The sequence below is a fragment of the Macadamia integrifolia genome, chromosome 1, assembly GCF_013358625.1.
Source record: "Macadamia integrifolia cultivar HAES 741 chromosome 1, SCU_Mint_v3, whole genome shotgun sequence".
Taxonomy (NCBI): domain Eukaryota; kingdom Viridiplantae; phylum Streptophyta; class Magnoliopsida; order Proteales; family Proteaceae; genus Macadamia; species Macadamia integrifolia.
In genome coordinates, this window is record NC_056557.1 from 6,781,075 (window position 1) to 6,803,050 (window position 21,976).

The following is a 21,976-nucleotide window of genomic DNA, read 5'->3' on the forward strand; positions in this document are numbered from 1 at the left end:
CGGAGGTTATATAGAGAACGGGTTTGGTATTTGGATATTATTCGTATCAATGATTTGGTCAATCTCATTGTGTGTAGTTTAGATTTGGTACTTGGGTTTGATGTTTTTATTTTTTTTCTGGTTGTTGGTATGAGGCATAGTTCCTCTTGATGGCATTTTAGCCATGTAATTTTCTTTTCTTTCTTTTCTATGCATTTTAATATATTTAATTATTCACCAAAAAAAAAAAAACAATTTAGAAATAATTAATCTCTCAAGTTTGAAATACAATAACCAAATCATAGGGAAGTCAGTTTACAAACAAACAGACATTAACATAACTTAAAAAATTTTATACTTTGAAATACAATAAGCAAAGGGAAATACAGTTCCATAATCCACATTTAAAAGTAGAACTGGAAAGATAGATCCATAATCCACATTTAAGAGTAGAGCAGCATCAGCACGACCGGTGGGAGGATATCAGTTTCGCTCCTCCTATGAATTGGCACAACTTTTTATATTTTAGGACAAAGTTTTACTTAACCAATCTATGATATAAGGGTCCAAAAATCTCTCCCCTCCACTGTCCAATGGCCCTGATTGCCCTCAGTGAATGAATTTTCATTCGTCATGGGTGTAGAGAAACTCAATCCTTGTTTTTATGCCTTTTCTAATTTTAACAGATCACATCACCATCAATTTGAATCATGATAAGGGTCACACCATCAGCTCATAGGCATTTGCTTGTGTTATGCCACGTGGCTTAGGAAGAACATCTAGTAGATAATAGAGGTATAGTTACCAAGGAACAATCACATACCGTTGGATCCGACCGTATTGGAAGGTCTACCCCTGGTTTTTTTTTTTTTTAATTAGTTTTTATTGCGATTTTATCCTTGAATCATACATGTGGAATGGGATCGCAAATGTCTTAATGGGGATTGATCAAAGCAATTCCGTTTTGATATTGAACATTCTGTTCCAAATTTTTAGACAATGATGGTTACAATCATACAACTCTAAACAAATGTAAGAATAGCCCCAAATCCGTCATAAATACAATGAGAAATGATGATCTAGATTATATAATTGTAGAGTACTTGCATAGGAATAGCATTTATAGTTTTTTTTTTTTTTGCTTTTAATAATGATAAATAAATGCATATGAATCCTTGAAAATGTATAAAGAATTACCATCACAAGAAGTATGCTCCATCAACTTCAAATTCAAAAGCACTTATCATTTTAATAGTCCATCTTATTTAACAATTATACTTTTTTCAATATTTTTGTTGCTAATGATTCTTCTCTGTCGCCGAGTCAGTAATGGAGACTTGATTCCATTGTTTCATAGTTGAATGAGCATGCAAAAATTTGTGTGCTTAAAAATTCAACATACAATCTAACAAATTTGAGTTGGAAAAACTTTCTATACATTTCAATTCCCATGTATTATGTTGCATACTATGGTTGGTCAAGGACTTCATGACAGTGAGGTTCTGGAGTGAAAAACTTGGTTGAAGATAATTATCTTGGAGGTTTTGCAGGATTTTCATAATTGTATTAAAATTTTTATTTTGGAGCTTCTTACCTTCCAAGCACTGTAGTATCATATCCATTCAAATGGTGGAGTGTCTTATCCCTTCAGACAATGCATACCAAAGTGCTGCGTTAGAGTGTTTTGTCCATTTGAACGATGAAGAAATTTTTATAGATGCATGTTGGCCAATCTAATACCTGGTACAAATGATAAAAAACTTCAATCAGTCATTGGAAGAGGTCTTTGCTCCCTGACTTAAAGAGTTTACGTTATTTTTCACTATCATCCCTAAAGAAACTCCCCATAATATCTGATGTTACAAATGATAAAATCCAGTCAGTCATTGGAAGAGGTATTTGCTCCCCGACTTACAGAGTTTATACTATTTTTCACTATCATCCCTAAAGAAACTCCCCATCCATTCCTCTGGTTCCCAACAAAAAAGAACAAAATTTTACCTGAATAGCTGAGTCTTTCACCCTTCATTTGATGTCTTTGTTGGGTTGGAAATATTGTCACTGGAAACGATATAAAGATTAAAAATTAAAGACTTAGCTATAAATATTTTATGAGATACTTAAAAGAGTAAATATCTAGAACAAACTAAATATATTACAATTATACAAGCTGATACTTTTTATTTAGGTTAAATAACAAATTTGATTGCTGAAACGTATCTACTTGGCTCATTAGTTTGTGTGATTTCTCACCAATTATTGGAAGTGGAAAAAAAAAATCTAATGTTGTAGCTGTGAAGTTATTATTGTTACTTTAGTGATTTTTTTTTTTTTTTTTTATTCCAACTCTAGATTTTCCTTGAAATGACTGGGAGGGTTTAATTGGATCGGCCAAGCTCAGCTGGCATTTATTTGGTGGATTGAACCCAAGTACAGTGACTTTGTTTACCTACTATATTACTGTTCAACAGTAAGAATTTGATTCCCATTCTCTTCTATACTCTAATGAAATTCCTTAAAATAATGTAATATAATCCTTTTACTCAGATGTCTATGATAAAAATGCACTTACCAATAAATTATATGATTTTCTCCAATATCTCAGTCTGTCATTTGAAGTTTCATCATCATAATTCTCCTTCATATTCTAACAACATAAATCTAGGCACAGAGAGAAAAGAATAAAAATAGTGTATGGTGAGTACCTTGGGAAGATAGTTTTTTATATACATATATCATGCAAACATTGCATGGTTGTTTTGCATCATAACAAATGCATGCCTTTTAATGACACTAGTAACTGTATTCGATCTATGGTATTATACATTGGCTATCCAATGATATGCTTCTAGCTAGAAGAATGGATAAAATATTCAATTCTAATTTTTTTTGGGGAATACTATGATGTCTAGTTTAATCATTCAACTTTCACTAAGGCGAAGGTCCCTCTTAAGGGTTAAAACTATGACTTTACAATAATACACGATTTCACAATTTAGGATTCAACAAGCTTCCTTCTTAATTATGTCATGCATTACCCTGTGACATTTCCTACTATCATGTGTCACATACTTATCATGTCATGCATTTGCTATCATGCGTTTAACATTACTTATCATGTCATGCATTTGACATTACTTATAATGTCATGTATGGTATCATGCATGTGACATTCCTATCATCATGTCATGCATTACCTATCATATGTTTTTTTTTTTTTTTGTAGGTCATAACATGCATGTGACATTACCTATTATGTCAAAAAGATGCTTCTTGGAGGAAACATCCTACCTCTGGCCCAATGGCCCCCTCGCTGGCTCCTCATAGGTCCTTCGCTGGCCCGATGTGTGTCTTGCACAAAAGAAAAACCAGGGTAAATGTTCTCCAAATCCACCCATCCTTCCTTGCCCAAGGGTAATTCTCTGAATCTTCCTTATTTCTCCTCAACAATTATGGGTTCATTTTTGCCTTCTATAATTCCTTAAATTAAGGGCTCCTTAAACACCTGTACTCCCAACCGTTCTAACAACATATGTAGATTCCTCTTCCCTTAACCGTTTTGTTTACTCTTCCCCTGACCATTTCTTCTTTATTAAGCTTAGAAATAGTCTTCCTAGTTCCCACTACGGTCTCTGGTGTTAGTTATACGACGAAAGTTTGCACTTTGAGGATGCTATCAATATCCATAAACTACTTTCACTCCCCTCCCTTGAACTTTGGGGAAATATTAAGTTCCTCCACAGTTTTTTAATTAATTCACTCCCCTCTCCCGAAATCAAAAGATTCTACCACTTGTTACTCGCTGTTAGATTCTACGGTTAAGTGGGTATTAAATTTTTTAAAATACAAAAAATGCTCTCTAATAAATCGTTCAAAAGAAGAGAGAAAGAAGAGGACTTCAACGAGTCCTCCTTCTTCTTCGTGCTTTTACTTGATAAGAGCTCACCGTCGCCCGTTGCTGCTCCCCGAGAAGATCACTGAGAAGGTCTTTTCTTTTCACACAATATGCATTCCTTCAGACACTTCCAAAATAAAGATCAAATCATCAAAACGCAGCCATCATACATGTAGTAAAGAGTGAAGTCTTCAAACTTCCGTTAGCATCTCGTTCTTTCATTCATTCGTTCGTTCGTTCTTGTGTAGGGTTCTCTCCAACCTCAACCTGTGGCCTCTGTTTACTGCAACTCGTGGCCATAAATGTCTTGGTTAATTTTGCAGTATAAATCCTGAGATTGATTTACTACTCAACTTCTTAACTCTCTTTGCTTCTTCTATACGCTTTTGTTTTCTCCTCTCTTAAATTTTGTAATGGTATTTGACTTTGACTGACCTTAGAGAAACGAAGAATGGCGCCTATACAGATTTTGAAATCGAGTTTCTCCCATTTTCTTGGGTTTCGAATTGATTCTAGCATGAAAATCAGTTCGTTTTGCTCGAATTCTGAACTTTCGATTACACAGGAAGATTGTGAAAATTCAGAATTGATTTAAGGTATGTTGCCAGAAGATCGTGAAACTTCATAATTGATTTAGGGTATGTTGCTGACTCTAGGAGGGCGAGAACGAAAGCAATAGTAAGTTCTATGATCTTCTTCGTGAGCAAGGACAGGCTCATCGAAGAAGGACTCGCTGAAGTCCTCTTCTTTCTCTCTTCTTTTGAATGATTTATTAGAGGGCATTTTTGGTATTTTAAAAATTATAATACCCACTTAATAACAGAATCTAACAGGGAGTAACGAGTGGTAAAATCTTTTGATTTCGGGGGAGGGGAGTGAATTAACTCAAAAACTGTGGGGGAACTTGATAATTCTCCAAAGTTCAGGGGAGGGGAGTGATAATTCCTCTTTGATTTATAATTTGATCAACTCATTTATGATTTGTTTACATTCTATTTATAGTTCATTAATAATCTAATTAGCCTATGAAACCTGATTAACTAAACAATGTGATGACAGTACGCAACCTTAAATTGATAGAGAATGATTAGGTTGGATTAAAATCTATGTGGCCAAGAAAAAGAAAAGAAAAGAAAAAAAAAAACTTGGAAATAACTTGGAGTAACACCTAAAAATGAAAATAATGTCTACATCACCCCTAATTTGTAACATCGTTAACTGAAAGTCAGAAATGTCCGTTTTACCCATTAAACTTGAACTATAAAAAAGAACCCATTTTCTTTCAAACCATTTCATGCTCTCTCTCACCAGGTACTCAGCCGCGAACTAATGCCGATGATAGCTGCTGCTGTGTTCGGCCGATTTCAGCTTAATTGATTTCTTGTTGATTTGCTTGCCCTATTTGTTGATGATCACATCACCATAAACCCTCATTTGGTGTCGTCCGGTCTTCCGGCCGACAATCTTATACCTCACTGTCGTCGCCAAATCCACCCTGAAACCCACCGTCTAGTTCAACGAAACCGTTTTCACCGCCGATCGCTAAGGAATCTTCACCTTCTAAAGGGTTGCTCTCTTGGTGGCTTTCTTCTGATGTCCCTGAGAGAAACTATGTATGGAAGTGTTCCCAACGGTGAAGGTTAGGTATGGGGAGTAATAGAGAGTGATGTTGAGGGTATCATAGTAAATTCCCTTGAACTTGTTGGAGTTCTCTCAATTCTGAAATCAATGGAAATGTTGGTAGTGGTGGTGGATTTGGTGAAAGTGTTTAGGGTAGGAATAGAGAAGGTTTGGATGGAGTAGGTGGGTGGGGTAGGACGGAGGCTCAGCCAGAGGAAGAGAGCGGTGAGTCCAACTAAATAATACCACTACATTTGAGTAGATCTGGCGACTCTGGCATAGCAACAACTGGATTCAAAGGCTTGAACCCCTAGTAGCAGATCTTCCCATAGCTTGTACGTTGAGCTCCATAATGATTTTATCTTTCTCATAATTGCTGTCTCTGCAAACCTGCAACTATTGAAACCCAATATCACCTAAGCCAAGAGCTGGTATAAAGTATGGTTGCTTGATGATATCATCTCCTGCCACTCTCTCTTTGTATGTCTTTTTTTAATATATTTGGATTGCCCTTTTTGAGATACTAGTGGTTTTTGTTGATTCTTGTTTCATTTGTTTGGTTTATGAACGACGACAAAGATGGGTTCTCTATTTTATGGATTCATGAGAAAAATACTTCTTTCATCTTGGAAATTTCAAAGAGTGTGGAAGAGATTAGGGAAAGCTATTGAGATGGGGAACAGTAAGCACAGGTGGAAGATCATCTTCCATACTCCATGATTGCTTTCAGTGCTAAAATCACTTCGGAGTTCCCCCTTTTGATTTTGTAAAGTCGATAGTAGTAGGAAAGTATTTCAAGTCTCTCTACTTTACTAATTGGGGACGAAGGTCAATATCATAACTTAACATACCCATAAGGGTAGATTGGCCCTTTAAAGAAAAAATGCTTGATAACATCATCACTTAATACCTTAAACCTAGCGGAATGAGTTTTTTAGATATAATTTTGAAAAAATGAGGGGTCTATTAGACATTATTTTCATTTTTAGGTGTTACTCCAAGTTATTTTCAAATTTAAGAATGATACTAGATAATTTCCCAAAAAAAAGTCCATCTCATCTTATGACTTTGTTGTTATGTTTTTTTTTTTAATTATATAATTTTATTGCACATCCAACGGTGAAGAGCACTCGAGCACGCATTAAACGTACGTCATAAACATGATGGCTGATGATGATCTGGATTATCTAATATAATATTTATAGCTGCCTTTAATAATTATAATAATAATAGTAATGATAAATAAATGCATATAAATAGCTGGAAATGTATAAACAATTACCATCGCAACAAGCGCAGCTGTGGGAAGACCGTAGATTTCCCTCAACTTGAAATTCAAAATCAGTGGCATTTATCGTAAATAAGTAATTAAAGTAAGCCTTTTTGTTATCGCACCCTAATCCGTTGCTTAAACCGCTATACACATCATCATCTGACTGAAGACCAAGATTGAAAGACCTTAAAATATAAAAAGCCCTTGGCGTTAGATGTTCGCTTCCGCTCTCTTGTGCGTCTCGTCTCTATCCAGTGTCTGCTATTTACTCTATTCAGTAGTTCTCTAATTAGGTTATCTTCTCTTCAAATCTGTATTGCTTTTTCACTATTCATCTGTGGGTATAAGGTTTTTCTTATCTGATCTTGTCTCCGTCTTTTATTTTCTGTTAGGGTTTCATCGATTGTTGTTGCAGCCATGTCTCTAAGACCCAACTCTAGAACGGAAGTTCGTCGCAACCGATACAAGGTTGCCGTAGATGCTGATGAAGGCCGGAGAAGGAGAGAAGACAATATGGTCGAGATCCGAAAGAACAAAAGAGAGGAAAGCTTGCAGAAGAAAAGAAGAGAAGGTATGCAAGCCCAGCAATTTCCGACCTCGATTCCTCCTTCTACTGTCGAGAGAAAGGTAACTAATTAATCGAAACCTATTATATTGTCTTGTTTAATTTTTTTTTTTTCTGAAACCATTGTTTGATCGGTTTGGTTTGGCTTTCTAGGGTTTCAACCTTGATTTCTTATTTTACTTATTCTGACATTCTATTTGCTTTAGAAATCTTTACTTTCCATCAGCTCAGTTTTCTATACGTGTCAGATTCTGATTCTTTTGAAAAGTTGTCGTATGTAATGAATTTGGAAATTGGATGCTGAGTACTACTGATTGGATGTTATTTGTTTAACCAATTACAGTTAGAGAGTCTCCCCTCTATGGTAGCTGGTGTATGGTCAGACGAAAGCAGTTTGCAGCTTGAGGCTACTACACAATTTCGGAAACTACTTTCGATAGGTACTGGTTAGATTTTTGGGGCTTTTATCTCCGTTTTTGGTTTTGGTGGAAAATTTAATATTTTCCTTCGTGTTTTATGTAGAGCGCAGTCCTCCCATAGAGGAAGTTATCCAATCCGGTGTTGTTCCTCGTTTTGTTCAGTTTCTCATGAGGGAAGATTTTCCACAACTTCAGGTATGGACTTAGTGATAAACTAGTTTCTGTGGCCTCCCATGAAGTTTTCCAATTTGTGTATTCCTCCCATTGAGGAAGTTGTCTAATTCTCTGATTGAACAGTTTGAAGCAGCTTGGGCTCTCACGAACATTGCTTCTGGAACCTCAGAAAACACAAAGGTTGTAATTGACCATGATGCTGTCCCTATCTTTGTGAAGCTTCTTGGTTCTCCGAGTGATGATGTTCGGGAACAGGTATACTTCTAATGATCTGAAATATTCTGTGCATTTTAGAATATTTCAGCTGTTTTGAAATGCATTAGAATTATTTAGGAAAAATAATTTTGTGATGGCTACTATGTGAAACTCTAGGCTGTGTGGGCTCTTGGAAATGTTGCTGGTGATTCTCCTCGGTGCCGAGATCTTGTTCTCGGTCACGGAGCCTTGATTCCACTGTTGGCACAGTTGAATGAGCATGCAAAACTTTCTATGCTTAGAAATGCAACATGGACCTTATCGAATTTTTGCAGGGGCAAACCACAGCCTCCATTTGAGCAGGTTAGACATTTCAGTTACTTTTAGCAACTCTTCTTTTTTTTTTTTTTTTTTTGGGTGTGTGTGTTATATTAAAGCGTTTTAAATCGAGTGCAGACGAAGCCTGCCCTTCCAGCACTGGAGCGTCTAATTCATTCAAATGATGAAGAAGTCTTGACAGATGCTTGTTGGGCACTGTCATATCTATCTGATGGCACAAATGATAAAATTCAAGCCGTCATTGAAGCAGGTGTCTGCCCACGACTTGTAGAGCTATTGCTGTAAGTTCTTTTTCGCATCACCTTATAAAGAAACAAACCAAATTTTAACTTGAAAGCTGAGTTTTTCAAACTTCTTTCAGTCATCCATCTCCTTCGGTGCTTATTCCTGCACTTCGTACGGTTGGGAATATTGTTACTGGAGACGATATGCAGACTCAGGTATGAATATGTTCTTTTGCTTACATATTTTCTAATGTTAATATTGTTATTTGTTAGCTGATATGTTGTTGGTAGGCATTTTTGTTAATTGTTAGTTTATATTGCTCGTAAACATTTTGAGTTGGAGGGAGGCCAATCTATTGTTTTGTTTTTTTTTTTTTAGTATACAAATTGTTAGTATCTTTTGTGGCACTTGGTTTTCATGGCGGTTTGGACTTGTTGGATGTAATCAATTGCTAGTTACTGCAATTTAGTTAGTGAAATAATTTTTGGTGGTAGATGATATTGTGCCCCTTTTAATTTGTTGAACTTTCGTTTCAGTTAGTATATGTTTGACTTTGTTTCCTTTTTATTGTTATTGACGCCATGTGGGAACTGTTGGGTGGGAATATAGTTATTAAAGACTGTTGTGTCAACAGGTCTCTCATATGCAGTTACAGAGCTTATGTCTACCCTAATTTATCTATAACTCGGAGATAACAATTGTCTTGGTGTCTACTTGGCGTACCAATGGTTGGAGTGAATTTGTCTGATTTTGTTTTTGTTAGATATAATTGTATGTTGTTAGATGAGAGGGTTTTGGATGTTTGACATATGGTTTTTGTATTTTGCATCTTTTTATACCTTATTATCTTATTCTCATTTTTTTTTTTGTTTTGGCTTGTGATTGTTTGGTCTTTGCTATGCATTCTCATTTAGTGTGTGTGTGTGTGTGTGTGTTTTTTTTTAAAGAATACTAGAAAGATGGAAATGTTAGCTAAATTGTTTGTGGGGGTGTAATATATCTTCTTTTCTTTATTTCTATTAATTTTTTAAAAGCATCATAATATATTCAATAGCTTTTATAGTTGTGTAGGTGAAGCTTGAGTCTTTGATCTTTGCTATGTATTCTTCTTTTGAAAAATGTATTAGATTTAATGATTTGTTTGTCTAGGAGTATTGGAAAAATGAAAATGTTAGCTAACTGGTTTTGTGTACTTTGTCCTTTTCCAGTATATCATCAATCATCAAGCCCTTCCCTGTCTTTTGAATTTGTTGACTCACAATCATAAGAAGAGCATCAAGAAGGAATCATGTTGGACAATATCAAATATCACTGCTGGAAACAAGGATCAGATACAGGTATTTCTCCTGGTGTATCAGACTTTATCGAGTCCTATAACTTTTCGAATTGTGGATATTGGAACACCCTTGTTCTAGTTCCTAACATGTAAAGATGAACTCTTTTTGTTGAAATATAGGAATGAAATAATAATTTTACTTGATTTTCTGTGTTTGTCCTTTCATAAACCTGATCATTCCTGCAGTTCAATAATGAAATTATCCAGAAAGAAGAGTAGTAATGTTTGAGTTTGTCCAACAAGCTTCCTTTTTTATACCCTTCTAATAATAAAAAAGGAAGCTTGTTGGAAGAAACAAGGATCAGATACAGGTATAAAATTTCTCATAGCATATTGGCCTTTATCGAGTCCTGTAACCTGTGAAATTTTGTATTATTGGAAACATAGTTGTCAAGGCTTCGCCTAGGCGATAGTCGCCTTGTTGCACTGCATGTTACCTTGTGTTTTGGCACTTATTTATGTCAAATATCATTTAAGTAAATGTAAATGTTTTCATTTACTTAAGATATTATTTATAAATAAACAAATACCCCCTATTTGAATCCAATAAAAATATTTTAAAAATCAAATTCCAAAATGATAAAAAGTCAATCTCCTAGTTCAAGAACAAAAACTAGATTTTGGTTATAGGGGCGATTTTTAACTTTTAAATGCTGGGGTTTTTTTCAATTATGAAAATTTTATAAATTCCATCATGTTAAAATATTACTAAAAACCAAAAGTCCGGTAAAATAATCTTTTGTTTTGATATCCATAAAATTATTTTCATTCAGCTGATTTTAACAGCATTTGCGCACTTAAAAATAAGTTTGACCGGAGCATAACTGTGCCATTACAACTCAGATTTAAGTAATCTTAGACTTGTTTAAAAGTTGGTTTATATTATAACTAATACAAAAAGTCTCATGTAAAAAAAAAATCATTTGACCAATCAAACTTATTATAGAACAAGGGCATTTCTCTAAATGTTAATTTTTTTTTAAACTTGATATGACTTAATGTTAATTTTTTATGATTTAATATAGCTAAATGTTGATTTTTAATGAGTTGATGTTGTTTAATCTTGATTTTTTATGATACAAGGTTTATACAACTTACTAAATAATGATAGAAAATAGGGAAAATAAAACATAACACTTGGCCGCCTAGTTCGCCTTAAGGAGGACGCTTTCTCGGCTAATTGCTTAGAGAACCCTCCACCGCCTTGGTTTGCCTTGACACCGTGACAACTATGATTGGAAATCCTTAGTTCTAGTTCCCAACATATAAAAATGTGAGTCTGTTATTGATGCTGATATTATTGGTCCTCTTGCACAGGCTGTTATTGATGCTGATATTATTGGTCCTCTTGTCCATTTGTTGCAAACTGCTGAGTTTGACATAAAAAAGGAGGCAGCATGGGCAATCTCGAACGCGACTTCTGGTGGCACCCATGATCAAATCAAGTACTTTTCTGTTCAATTAATGGTTTTGTTTTATTGTCTTCCTATTGCACCTCTGAAATTTATTATTGGATAATTTTCGTGTATAGGTATCTGGTGACTCAAGGTTGCATTAGACCTCTATGTGACCTCCTCATCTGCCCAGATCCAAGGATTGTCACAGTCTGTTTGGAAGGGCTTGAAAACATTTTGAAGGTTGGGGAAGCTGAGAAGAACTTAGGTAACACTGGGGGAGTGAATCTCTATGCGCAATTGATTGATGAGGCTGAGGGATTGGAGAAGATAGAAAACCTACAGAGCCATGATAACACTGAGATCTATGAAAAGGCAGTAAAAATTCTGGAGACATATTGGTTGGAGGAGGATGATGAGACGTTGCCTCCAGGTGATGTTGCCGCACAACCCGGTTTCCGCTTTGGTGGAAATGAACTTCCAGTTCCTCCTAGTGGTTTCAACTTCAGTTGAAGGTATGTTTTACCTTGGGTATTCAACTTAATGTTGCTTTTGTGGTATTTTTTGGTGGAAACATGGTGAACAACCCTTTTTACCCTCTCTGAGCTTGGGACAAGGATAGTAGCCAAGAAAACAACTACTAGAGATTTCCAAGAGCTAGACCTTGTAGATTGGCATGGCTATTCAGATCCATGGGGATTGTTATGCTTGTTCTATCCTGCATTCTCCAGTTTCGTTCTTATTTTGGTTTGGTTGGCCACTGCGTTTCCCTACATTATTTTTCTTTTAAAGAGATTGTTAATACATTTCTTGGGTACTTGTGAATATCTTGAGCAAAATAGGGATTAATTTGTTTAAAAATTATGCAGGGCTATGGAGTGGTGGTTTCGTGATGCAAGAAGTTCAAGTCCACGTTGGGGCTGATGAAGATTTATGTTGATGTTGGGGTTGGGGTTGGGGTTGGGGTCGGGGTCGGGGTCGGGGTAGGGGTCGGGGCGGCTCTTTTAATTGTCGTTGTCATGTCTCAGGTCTGGTCAAGAGGTGCCATTGGGTCAGTTGCTTATACGATGGTCGTTTGAATAAAGGGGCTTACTGTGGGAATTGCATGGGTGTTTGGATTCTATGAAGCATGGGATTCTCCTCCCCATGAGTGGAGCCCCCAAAATTCAGTATAAGGAGTCTTTTAAGTGTCCCGAAAAAGGTTCAGTTCAGTATATGAGTCGGTTTCTTTCTTCCCCCTTATCGTTTGTAGTTTTGGTAGCTGTAGAAGATATAGCTGCACTTTTTGCATCGTTTTGTGTATTGTTTATTGTGGGGTGATTTGGAAGTCCCAACATATTCTTGCCTGGTGTATAGCAAGGAGGAACAGAAGAAGAGCAAACAAGTAGGAGAAGGAGAGGAAGCTTTTTCCTTGCAAGAGTTTTAGTAAATATGGTTATCAATATTTCTTTGATTATAATTTGACTCGTCTCATTTCTTGTCAATTTTTGCTTTCTTTAAATAAATACATGTATGATTGTCATGTTAGGAAAGAAATGTTGTCAAAACTCAGAGGATGAAGTGAGTTTCGAAAAGTAGTCTTTTGGCGGTATGCTTTTGAGGCCTTGTATTTCATTTTCGGTTGGTTATTGCTTAACTATTTCGATCCATCAAAATATGGGTCATAGCTAATTTGTTATTTCTTTCTTTCTTCCTCTTTAAAAAAAATTCCTGGTTATTGTAGTTGATGGATATTGGACACAGCTTCAAGGGCACACGATGACTTTTGGAACAAAATTTTAGTAGTAAAAAATGGTTTTAGTTAAAGGTGGCAATCGGCTTGGTTCTGGTTATTTGGTTTGGTTCGGTTCTTAGTGATGAGGTGGATCAAAATTGAATCAAGAATTGATTGGGTTTTGTATGTAGATATTCAAGCTGATTCAATTTGGATTGCTTTGGCTTCGATTCCAATTCAGTTATGATATGCAGTTTTAATTCAATTTTTTATCTTGATTTTAATTTGGTTATGAAAATGATTTTACTATTAGACTATGAAACGGTTTTGTAACTTTTGGGTAAGAAGTTAGTTCTTTTAATAAACAAATCTAGAGTTCAAGTCAAATTAATGATACCTTTTCAATCCAATATCAATTCCTAAAACCCTGATTTTAACCCGAATAGGTCAAAATTCAAGAGATCCTCTCAATCCGGCTCTACCTTCACCCCCCATGATGATTGGGATCCTCCCCAACACCAATGGTCCTCCAATGATCCATTCAAGAGCTTAGAAGGCTTGGACACACATCCCCAGGTGTTGGCAGGTGTTGGGATGTGTGACCAAGTCCTCCCAACCCTTGAATGATTTGTTGGAGGGGCATTAGAGGATGCAGTCGTTGGAGAAGAGCCCAATTTAGGGCCGTAAATGGATAGTTGAAATCGTAATTTGAATTCACATTCGTTTAGGGGTATCCATATTTGGTTAAAGAGTATCAGTAATAAAATCCAAATTATCCAAAAAATAATTTTTCGATTTGATTAAATAACCAATTAATGATTTTGAGGGTTCTTGAAATTTAAACAGTTCTAAGGAATGAGGAAAATAGTTAAAATGACTTAGAAAGATGGATTAAGAACAAATTATATTCATTGGGTGGGGGGGAGGGGGGGGCGGGCGAAGAATGTCTGGATCATAGTTAGCAAATTCGGATTCAGTAATTATTCGGGCGGAGAATTATTCAGAATAATTCGATTGATTAATTTAAGGATTCGGTCAAAAAAGCGGTCAAAAAAGCTTATTGGGGTTTTTTTTTTTTTAATTTAAATACTATTAAAGTGGACCGAATAATTCGGATAATTCGGTTCGGTCCAAATTATTAGCGTTTTATATTCACTTTTGAAAAAATTGTGAATTTTGCCGAATTTTATTTTTAATTCGGATTCAGTCAAAATTTTTGATTAAATTCGAAAAAATACGGTCCGGCCGAATAATTCACGAATTATTCGGACAAATTAATAACACTGATCTGGATTACACAATTCAAAAAGTAAATGGATAGTTGAAAATCTGAATTGAATCTGCATCCGTATTCCAGATTGAGAGGATCCGGACTCGTTTATTGTTAGGAGGTTAACAGTGTAGCGTCATCTCCGGAACTGTCTTCCACGAGTAAGCAAGAGACGAAGGCTTCTGCAACATTATACGGTTCTTAAGACCGAAATATCATCCTTTCTGTTACAAACCTCTTCAATTCCGTCCAGACATTCTCCTTCTTATTCTTCACTTCGCCTTCTCTAGTGTTTTCGGTTGTTCATTTTGTTCACATTTCTCTGCTCTTTCCCTTTCACTCTCTTCACGCATGTGAGTTCTTCTCGATATCCCTCTTGAATTTCTGATAGTTTGTCCTTTAAAGTTGAGAAATTTGCAAAATTGATGCTATGGTATCGATTGACTATTGGGTTTTTACTGATTTGTAGTCTCTTTTAATTGTCAAATTTTTTCAAGATCAAGTTGTTCACAAGCTTCTGCTTAGGTTCATTGGCTTTTTATTGTGCATCGGTTTCTATTCATGTCTGTTCACACTGGAATTAATTGCCTTTTGTGATTTTGGTGTTTGAATTGAAACATCCTTCGACGATGCATTCATTAGCATTTGTGTCTGTACTAGTACGAGTGTCTCCAGATCATTCTCTGCAGGTGAAATTAATGGCTACTCAAATGGTCATTTGCAATCTTATGAAATCTATGGCTCCCCATTTTACTTTCTTGTTGAATTAATATTGGAGATGAATCTCTTGTGGTTTACTTTTCCCCTCTTCATTCGTTTCTGAATCCAAATATTTGCGATATGCACAGGCTTCTGACATCACAAGACATGGCGGATTGGCCTCCCCACCCGTCTGTTGTTCACAAAATTGGTAGCCAGTTCAACCTCCATTCCTGCTATTCTCAAGATGTGCAAACCAGGAACGGCATCCTACACAAGAATGCTTCTTATGAGAGACGTTTTAGTTATGGAAATTACAGAAATGGTTCCCTGCATAATCCATTGATGCAGGGAATGCATAAGAGGTGTGATCTGTCTACACCGACGCCCATGTCACCTGTCCTGGCCCAAGCACCTGCAGAGAAAGGTGCAGGAGCCTTCGTCATTGACTTCCTGATGGGTGGAGTCTCAGCAGCTGTTTCCAAAACTGCTGCTGCTCCTATTGAACGTGTGAAGCTTTTGATTCAGAACCAGGATGAGATGATCAAGGCTGGTAGACTCTCTGAACCTTACAAGGGAATTGGAGAATGTTTTGGTCGGACAATAAAGGAGGAAGGATTTGGCTCATTATGGAGAGGAAACACAGCAAACGTCATCCGCTACTTCCCCACCCAGGTGATTCTTCCTTTCTTTGTTCCTCAAATTCTTGATGAAATCTGTGAACCCAGGTGCTCATTTGCAGAAGAAACATTCTCTGTCCAAAATTGAGTAAAGCAGAGGAAGTATATTTCCTTGTGCTCAGAAAGAGGTCTTAAATTGAGTTCTGATTTCCCTATTCTACAGTAAGAAATCTACAACTATTTTCCATACAGACACTATCCATAAAATCTTAACTAGTATGAATGGTACCTGTGAACCAGGCCTTAAACTTTGCGTTCAAGGATTACTTCAAGCGTATGTTTAACTTCAGGAAGGATAGAGATGGCTACTGGAAATGGTTTGCTGGAAACTTAGCTTCAGGTGGTGCTGCTGGTGCTTCTTCCCTCTTCTTTGTCTACTCCTTGGACTATGCCCGTACCCGTCTGGCCAATGATGCAAAGGCAGCAAAGGGAGGAGGAGAGAGGCAATTCAATGGTATGATTGATGTTTACAGGAAAACACTGAAGTCTGATGGAATTGCTGGTCTCTACCGTGGCTTCAACATTTCATGCGTGGGAATCATAGTTTATCGTGGTCTCTACTTTGGAATGTATGATTCTCTCAAGCCTGTGTTGCTGGTTGGAAAACTTCAGGTTTGTAATTACTTTAGAATGTATGATCTCTCTAAGGTTGTGTTGCAGTGTAGTTTTTCCAACATATGTTTTGTCTCTGTGGATGATTTCAGGATAGTTTCTTTGCTAGTTTCGCCTTAGGATGGGTGATAACAAATGGTGCAGGGCTTGCATCTTACCCAATTGATACTGTTCGTAGAAGAATGATGATGACTTCTGGCGAAGCAGTCAAATACAGCAGCTCCATGGATGCATTCTCACAGATCCTAAAGAATGAAGGGGCGAAATCTTTATTTAAGGGTGCAGGTGCTAACATCCTACGTGCAGTTGCAGGGGCTGGTGTTCTTGCTGGCTATGATAAGTTACAGGTGTTGGTTTTCGGAAAGAAATATGGATCCGGTGGCGGCTAAGGATGCTACAAGCAATTCAATCTTCCAAGGAAGACAAAGAGAAGTCTTAATCCTGGAAAATTCACTTGAACAGAGACGGATCTTTTCTTGGTTCTTTCTTTGATTTTAAACATTTCAAGATCAATGAGAGCTTACCTACCTCCATTTCATGTAATTTTCTTCAATCTATATTTATTTAAAGAGCTGTTCTGGATTACCCCACAATTCAGTTTTTGGGTGAGCTAGTTTTTTGTTTTTTGTTTTTTGGTAAAGGATGAGCTAGTTAGGATCTGTAATGTAATAAGCTTTCCTCACTGATTTCTATCTGTTTTTGTTAGATCAAACACTAAGAAACACGAATAATAAGGAGACAATAGATCCGTACGACACAGAGATTTAACGAGGTTCACACACCAGGGTGGTGTGCTACGTCCTCGGGCGAAGAAGAAGATGATTCACTATGCAGTAGAGAGATTACACCCTAACAGCGGCGAGGAAAAACTCGCCCTAAAACCCTAGCTGCGTGAAAACCCTAAAATACAATGACTTTCTCAACAAGCAATAGTACATTATATATACTCCAAATTGCGGGTCGATCCATCGGGTCGCGTTCGATCCTCTGCTTCCATCACTGATCTCAGAAAATTTTCCATTCGGATCGCCACCAAAATATGTCGAATCGGGTCAATCTTCAAAACGGGTCAAGAATTCGAGACAAACTTAACAGTTTTAATAATTAAATTTTACCAGTATGAATCAAAATTATACTGTCGAAATACCCTTCAAATTCAGCCTCAGATTTCGAAGTACTTGAGAAACGACAGAACAGAGACAGAGCACAACTGCAATTTGTTAAGAGGATACCATGCTATACTGATAAGAGTTCAATGGAAAAATGATCACAATTAAGAGTAAATTTTTGTCGTCACCCACCGAGAGAGAGATAGAAGATCCTCAACAGAATCAGCTCTGTTTCTGTACTCTCAAGGAGTGTCACCAACTCACATGGAGCCCCAGTACAGTAATAATTTTTCCTGCTTCTTGTTGCTCTTTCATCCATCTGGGAATCGAATCAAAGGAAATCCATAAGAACGTACGTTGTTCTTATCAATGCGTAAGCCTCAAAAGAATAAGCAACTTTTCACAGTTGCCACCGAGCTCAAAGAAAGTCGATGGAGATGCGAAACCTTCTCTCGCTCAGTGACGAAGATGATAACGAGTCTCCCACGCCGCTCTTCTGGTGGTGGAAAACGGCGGAAGAATTCAACGAACATGGTCAGCTAAAGCTGAACTTATCCAAGCTATCTAACCTCACTCCCAGGCTCAAAGTCCTAAGAGAAATGGAGCGGCTCGTTTTAATTTCTACAGAAGGTCTCGACGAGCTTCGCCAAAAGCTCCTCACCTACCGTTCAGGCGATTTTTGGCTACCCATTGGAGGAATCAACAAGGAAGAGATGGATATTCCTCCAGTCAACACGATTCTCTTGGTGGGTTTCTCAGGCTCCGGTAAAAGCTCGCTCATAAACCTTATGTACAGTGTTTTGGGTCGCTCGGGGCTCATTCCTTTCGCTCAGACGTCAGGTGAGAGACTGGGGACAGTGGTGTTGAAATCGGTAGGCTTGGGCTTCTGTCTCGGATTCTAACCGTTCATTGACGGGCTCTATCATTTTTTTTTTTTTTTTCAGGGAACTCTTGGAATTATAAGACTACGTTTATGGAGGAGCACAACGTTTTGAGGTCAATGCGAAGTGGGTTCTGTGTATACGATTCGCAGGGTTTGGATTACAATCGAATGGGCGAAAGTCTTGAGAGCTTGTCGTGGTGGTTGGACGATGGGGTTTATCACCACCAGCCCTGTTGGAGAACAGCAGATGAGGAGTTGAGAACTCAGGGTAAGGGTGAGCTGACGCCTCTGATGGCGTTGTCTTCATCATCTTCGTCCAGGTTCAGAAGGAGGAGAGTAAATTGCGTTATCGTGGTGGTAAGCATTGCAGAGATCTACCAAGCGTTAAAGAAAGGCGACTTGAAACCTCTAGAGGCCACGAAGGAACTCTTCAGTTGTCCTGCGATAAGGAAGTACCGTAAGCCATCGTCGCTCTCTCTCTCCCTTTTGTGGAACATTAGGGTGAAGGACGTAATTCTTTCTTTTTACAATAATAGAATTTTGTCATATGTTCATAGAATCATCGTTCATCAACTGTGAAGAATTCATCGTCATTATATTCTTCACGTATCTTTATTCCCTAATAATAAAAATAACGGAAAAAAGATCTAGAGTTCTATTTTATAGAGTTTATGTACCCTCTCATCCTATACCAAATAAAATTACTCTTTTTTAGATTAGGAGTGGTTTCATCTTTAAAATACATTATTAAGATATTGGTATGGCCAATTTCTTAATTGGTATTCCTATACAGGAGCATGCAGAATCACTAACGAAACGAGGCGAAGTTTGTGTGTTGCAGATGAAAAGCCCATCCTCATAATGACACATGGAGACATGCTATCGAGCGAGGAAAGAATGCAGGGGCGGATTAAGATCTGTGAACACCTTGATGTATCAGAGACGAATGGGGTGTACGACATCGTGTGCCTGACGGAGCACGGTATCCTCGCGGATGGATCGGATCCGGTGACGGCATACGCTCTAGTAGAAGCCATGTATAGGGCGTTAATAGTTGCAGATAGAGTCCACATTCCGAAGCGGAAAGTAAAGGACTGGGCACTCCTCACCGTGTCATGGCTTATGTTCTCACTCTCTTCCTTCTTCGCTTTCTTGGCTTTCGTCTTCTCCAAACTCAGCCAAAAAACTCGATTGCCCTCTGCAAACCTCAAAGCTGCCAGCCTGAAGCCGAGTGAATCTCAGGATTTATAGTTTACCGGCGGTTGTAGTGGTGGTGGTATTATAAGGTGTAGTCGCATTTCGAGATTTTGAATGTCTAGTCTTTCATGATTGTCATGAAGACTCAGCGACAAGAAGAACCTGCAACTCTGTATTTGATCCATCTTTCCTCTCCCTACCGACACGTTAGCAATTCCGGTTCTGTAAACATTATGTTAACATCTATTACAATTTACAACCCCTTTTGATTTTTTGGTAGGAATTTACAACCCGTTTAGTTCCATCAACAACACTCACAAGGCCATACAACTAAAGTATAAACTATTTCCTTTATTTTCTGGAGAATCTAATAATACAATACATCCATCAATATCCATTGCCTTTGGTTCTTGGTGGGGTTGTATTTATTTTTTATTTTTTATTTTTTTATTGATTATCCAGTTATCACCCCAGGTCAAGGGGTTGGGAGGTATTAAAATCTTATGGGATGAGACAATGAGTTGTAGACCTATAGTTGGCAGCGACCACTGAGACACAAGCTCATCCCCTGTGTGTCATTTAAAGCATAAAAAATATTTATTTATTTATTTTTCCCTTATTTTTTAAAAAGAGGAAATTTCACTTCCCTCTTCTTGCATTTTCATTTATTACACTCCCCTCCGTTACAAAGTTTTTTTTTGGTGGAACCTCCCCGCAAAGTTTAAAGTAATATACTTTGACATTGTAGATTCTAAGGGTGTTAATCGGTTTGGAATTGGTATATACAGTGCGATTCGAATTGGTTCACATTTATTTGGCTAAAACCAAAACTGTATCATTTACTAAACAATTGCACTTTCTAAATCCGCAACCGTTTAGTAAACGTAAGGGTGTCAATATATAACAGAAACCATTTATCGGAATCAAAACCGACCAGTTATACCCGAACCAAATCACACCAGAGTAAATTGATCCGGTTTTGGTTTTATATGCCATAATTTCGGTTCAAAACCAAACCGAACCAAAAAACCGATGGTTAACTAGCACCTAGTATTAAAGACTTAAAGTGTTTTGAATTTCGATGGGTCTCTACGAAAAAAGGGGAGAAAAAAAAAAAAGCAAAGTACTAACCGAGAGGGAGCTTCACTTTCACACAATCACATTTCTTGATTTTCTAATTTCTAGGATCATAGTTAATTAGGTATAATATGTGTAGTCTTTTATAGAAAGTATATTGTCCTTGGCAAAATAAATGTATATTGTCTTAACTCTTTAGGAAATTTAGCATATGTAAGATTCACACTAGTTGTAGAATGCAAACCATTTTCTTAAACGACACTATTAACCCCATGTAGACTGGTTGTGAACCGAATAACAAAAATTGATTAAAAACCGTTAGAATCGAAATCGAATGAAAACGATTCTGATTTTACCTTATTCCTATCCGGTGTAGTTTTGGTTTCATTTTATCAAAATGTAAATCAAACCGAATAACCAAAATTGCACCGTTTGACACCCCTAAGTAAACGGTTTCGGTTCCACAATTTTTAAATGGTGTCAGTTTCACGGTTTTAAACGGTTTTGATCGCAGTTTATTCCATACGGTTTCTAAACGGTTAGTAATGGGTTTGTTAGTTTATTCATATGCTCACTAAAATTTGCTTTTGTTGATAAACGCTTCAATCTTGTATCAAATTAAACGAGGCATTGAACAAGCAAGGATTTAATTACATAATTACATAACTACATAATAGAAATAAATTATTGAATAGACTGTTGGACAACCTCAATGGTCATTAATTCTTTCCTAAATTAAACCATTATGTTTTATTAAAACAACTAAATATTTAATAGTTATACGAGTTAATCGGATCTATTTTGACGATTTAAACTTTCAATTTTCACGGTGTCAATTTGATTTGAAATCAACGGATTAAACGGTTAAAACCGAATCGACCCATTTAACTTATCGATCTTAAACTTGAAACCAGAACTAAATCATTTACTAAATAGTTTTGTAATTTTAGTGTAAATGCATCGATTCGATTTTGGTTTCAAATTCAGTCGTGAAAGGCCCACCATTAAGTGATGACGTATGATGTAAAATTTCATTTTAAACCCCAAAATACCGTTACCTTAAAAAGGGTGAGATTATATGTTTGTCCTTACCAAGTTTCGTATTCCTCCCTAGGTGATTTTAGTTTTAGGGTTTTAAATCTCAGGTATAGCGTTAACAGTAACAGAGGAAACAAGTACAGCAGGGGTTGAGGAGGTGGTGGCAGTGGCTTATGAACCACGAAGGCAATCTTCTCCGGTCGCCGCTATTCACAAGGACACGGAAAAGCTATGAACTTTGGAATCCGATATCCGGGCATTACTACTGGTAAGCTGTCACTCT

General features: G+C 37.0%; 3 protein-coding genes across 4 annotated transcripts; all 3 read left to right on the forward strand.

Moving 5' to 3' along the window:
* The first annotated feature begins 6,927 nt into the window (after nucleotides 1-6,927).
* On the forward strand, nucleotides 6,928-13,085 carry LOC122075960 (importin subunit alpha-2-like). Its single transcript, XM_042641556.1, has 12 exons — nucleotides 6,928-7,060; nucleotides 7,160-7,394; nucleotides 7,676-7,772; nucleotides 7,855-7,946; nucleotides 8,049-8,180; nucleotides 8,298-8,483; nucleotides 8,577-8,740; nucleotides 8,821-8,899; nucleotides 9,893-10,021; nucleotides 11,338-11,465; nucleotides 11,552-11,929; nucleotides 12,284-13,085. The coding sequence occupies exons 2-11, from the start codon at nucleotides 7,185-7,187 to the stop codon at nucleotides 11,925-11,927; spliced, it is 1,593 nt and encodes a 530-aa protein (XP_042497490.1). The 5' UTR covers nucleotides 6,928-7,060; nucleotides 7,160-7,184; the 3' UTR covers nucleotides 11,928-11,929; nucleotides 12,284-13,085.
* A 1,518-nt stretch (nucleotides 13,086-14,603) lies between these two features.
* On the forward strand, nucleotides 14,604-16,974 carry LOC122074675 (ADP,ATP carrier protein 1, mitochondrial). The gene is made up of 4 exons (XM_042639617.1): nucleotides 14,604-14,751; nucleotides 15,247-15,772; nucleotides 16,018-16,389; nucleotides 16,482-16,974. Coding segments are annotated over exons 1-4 (1,197 nt in total). The 5' UTR covers nucleotides 14,604-14,749; the 3' UTR covers nucleotides 16,779-16,974.
* A 783-nt stretch (nucleotides 16,975-17,757) lies between these two features.
* Nucleotides 17,758-19,861, forward strand: LOC122074669. 2 transcript variants are annotated; one of them, XM_042639597.1, is made up of 3 exons: nucleotides 17,758-18,338; nucleotides 18,443-18,838; nucleotides 19,175-19,861. In XM_042639597.1, the coding sequence occupies exons 1-3, from the start codon at nucleotides 17,930-17,932 to the stop codon at nucleotides 19,630-19,632; spliced, it is 1,263 nt and encodes a 420-aa protein (XP_042495531.1). In that variant the 5' UTR covers nucleotides 17,758-17,929; the 3' UTR covers nucleotides 19,633-19,861. The 2 variants fall into 2 exon arrangements, with proteins under 2 accessions (XP_042495531.1, XP_042495541.1); XM_042639607.1 differs by having other exon boundaries at nucleotides 17,763-18,338; nucleotides 19,223-19,861.
* Nucleotides 19,862-21,976: the final 2,115 nt, after the last annotated feature.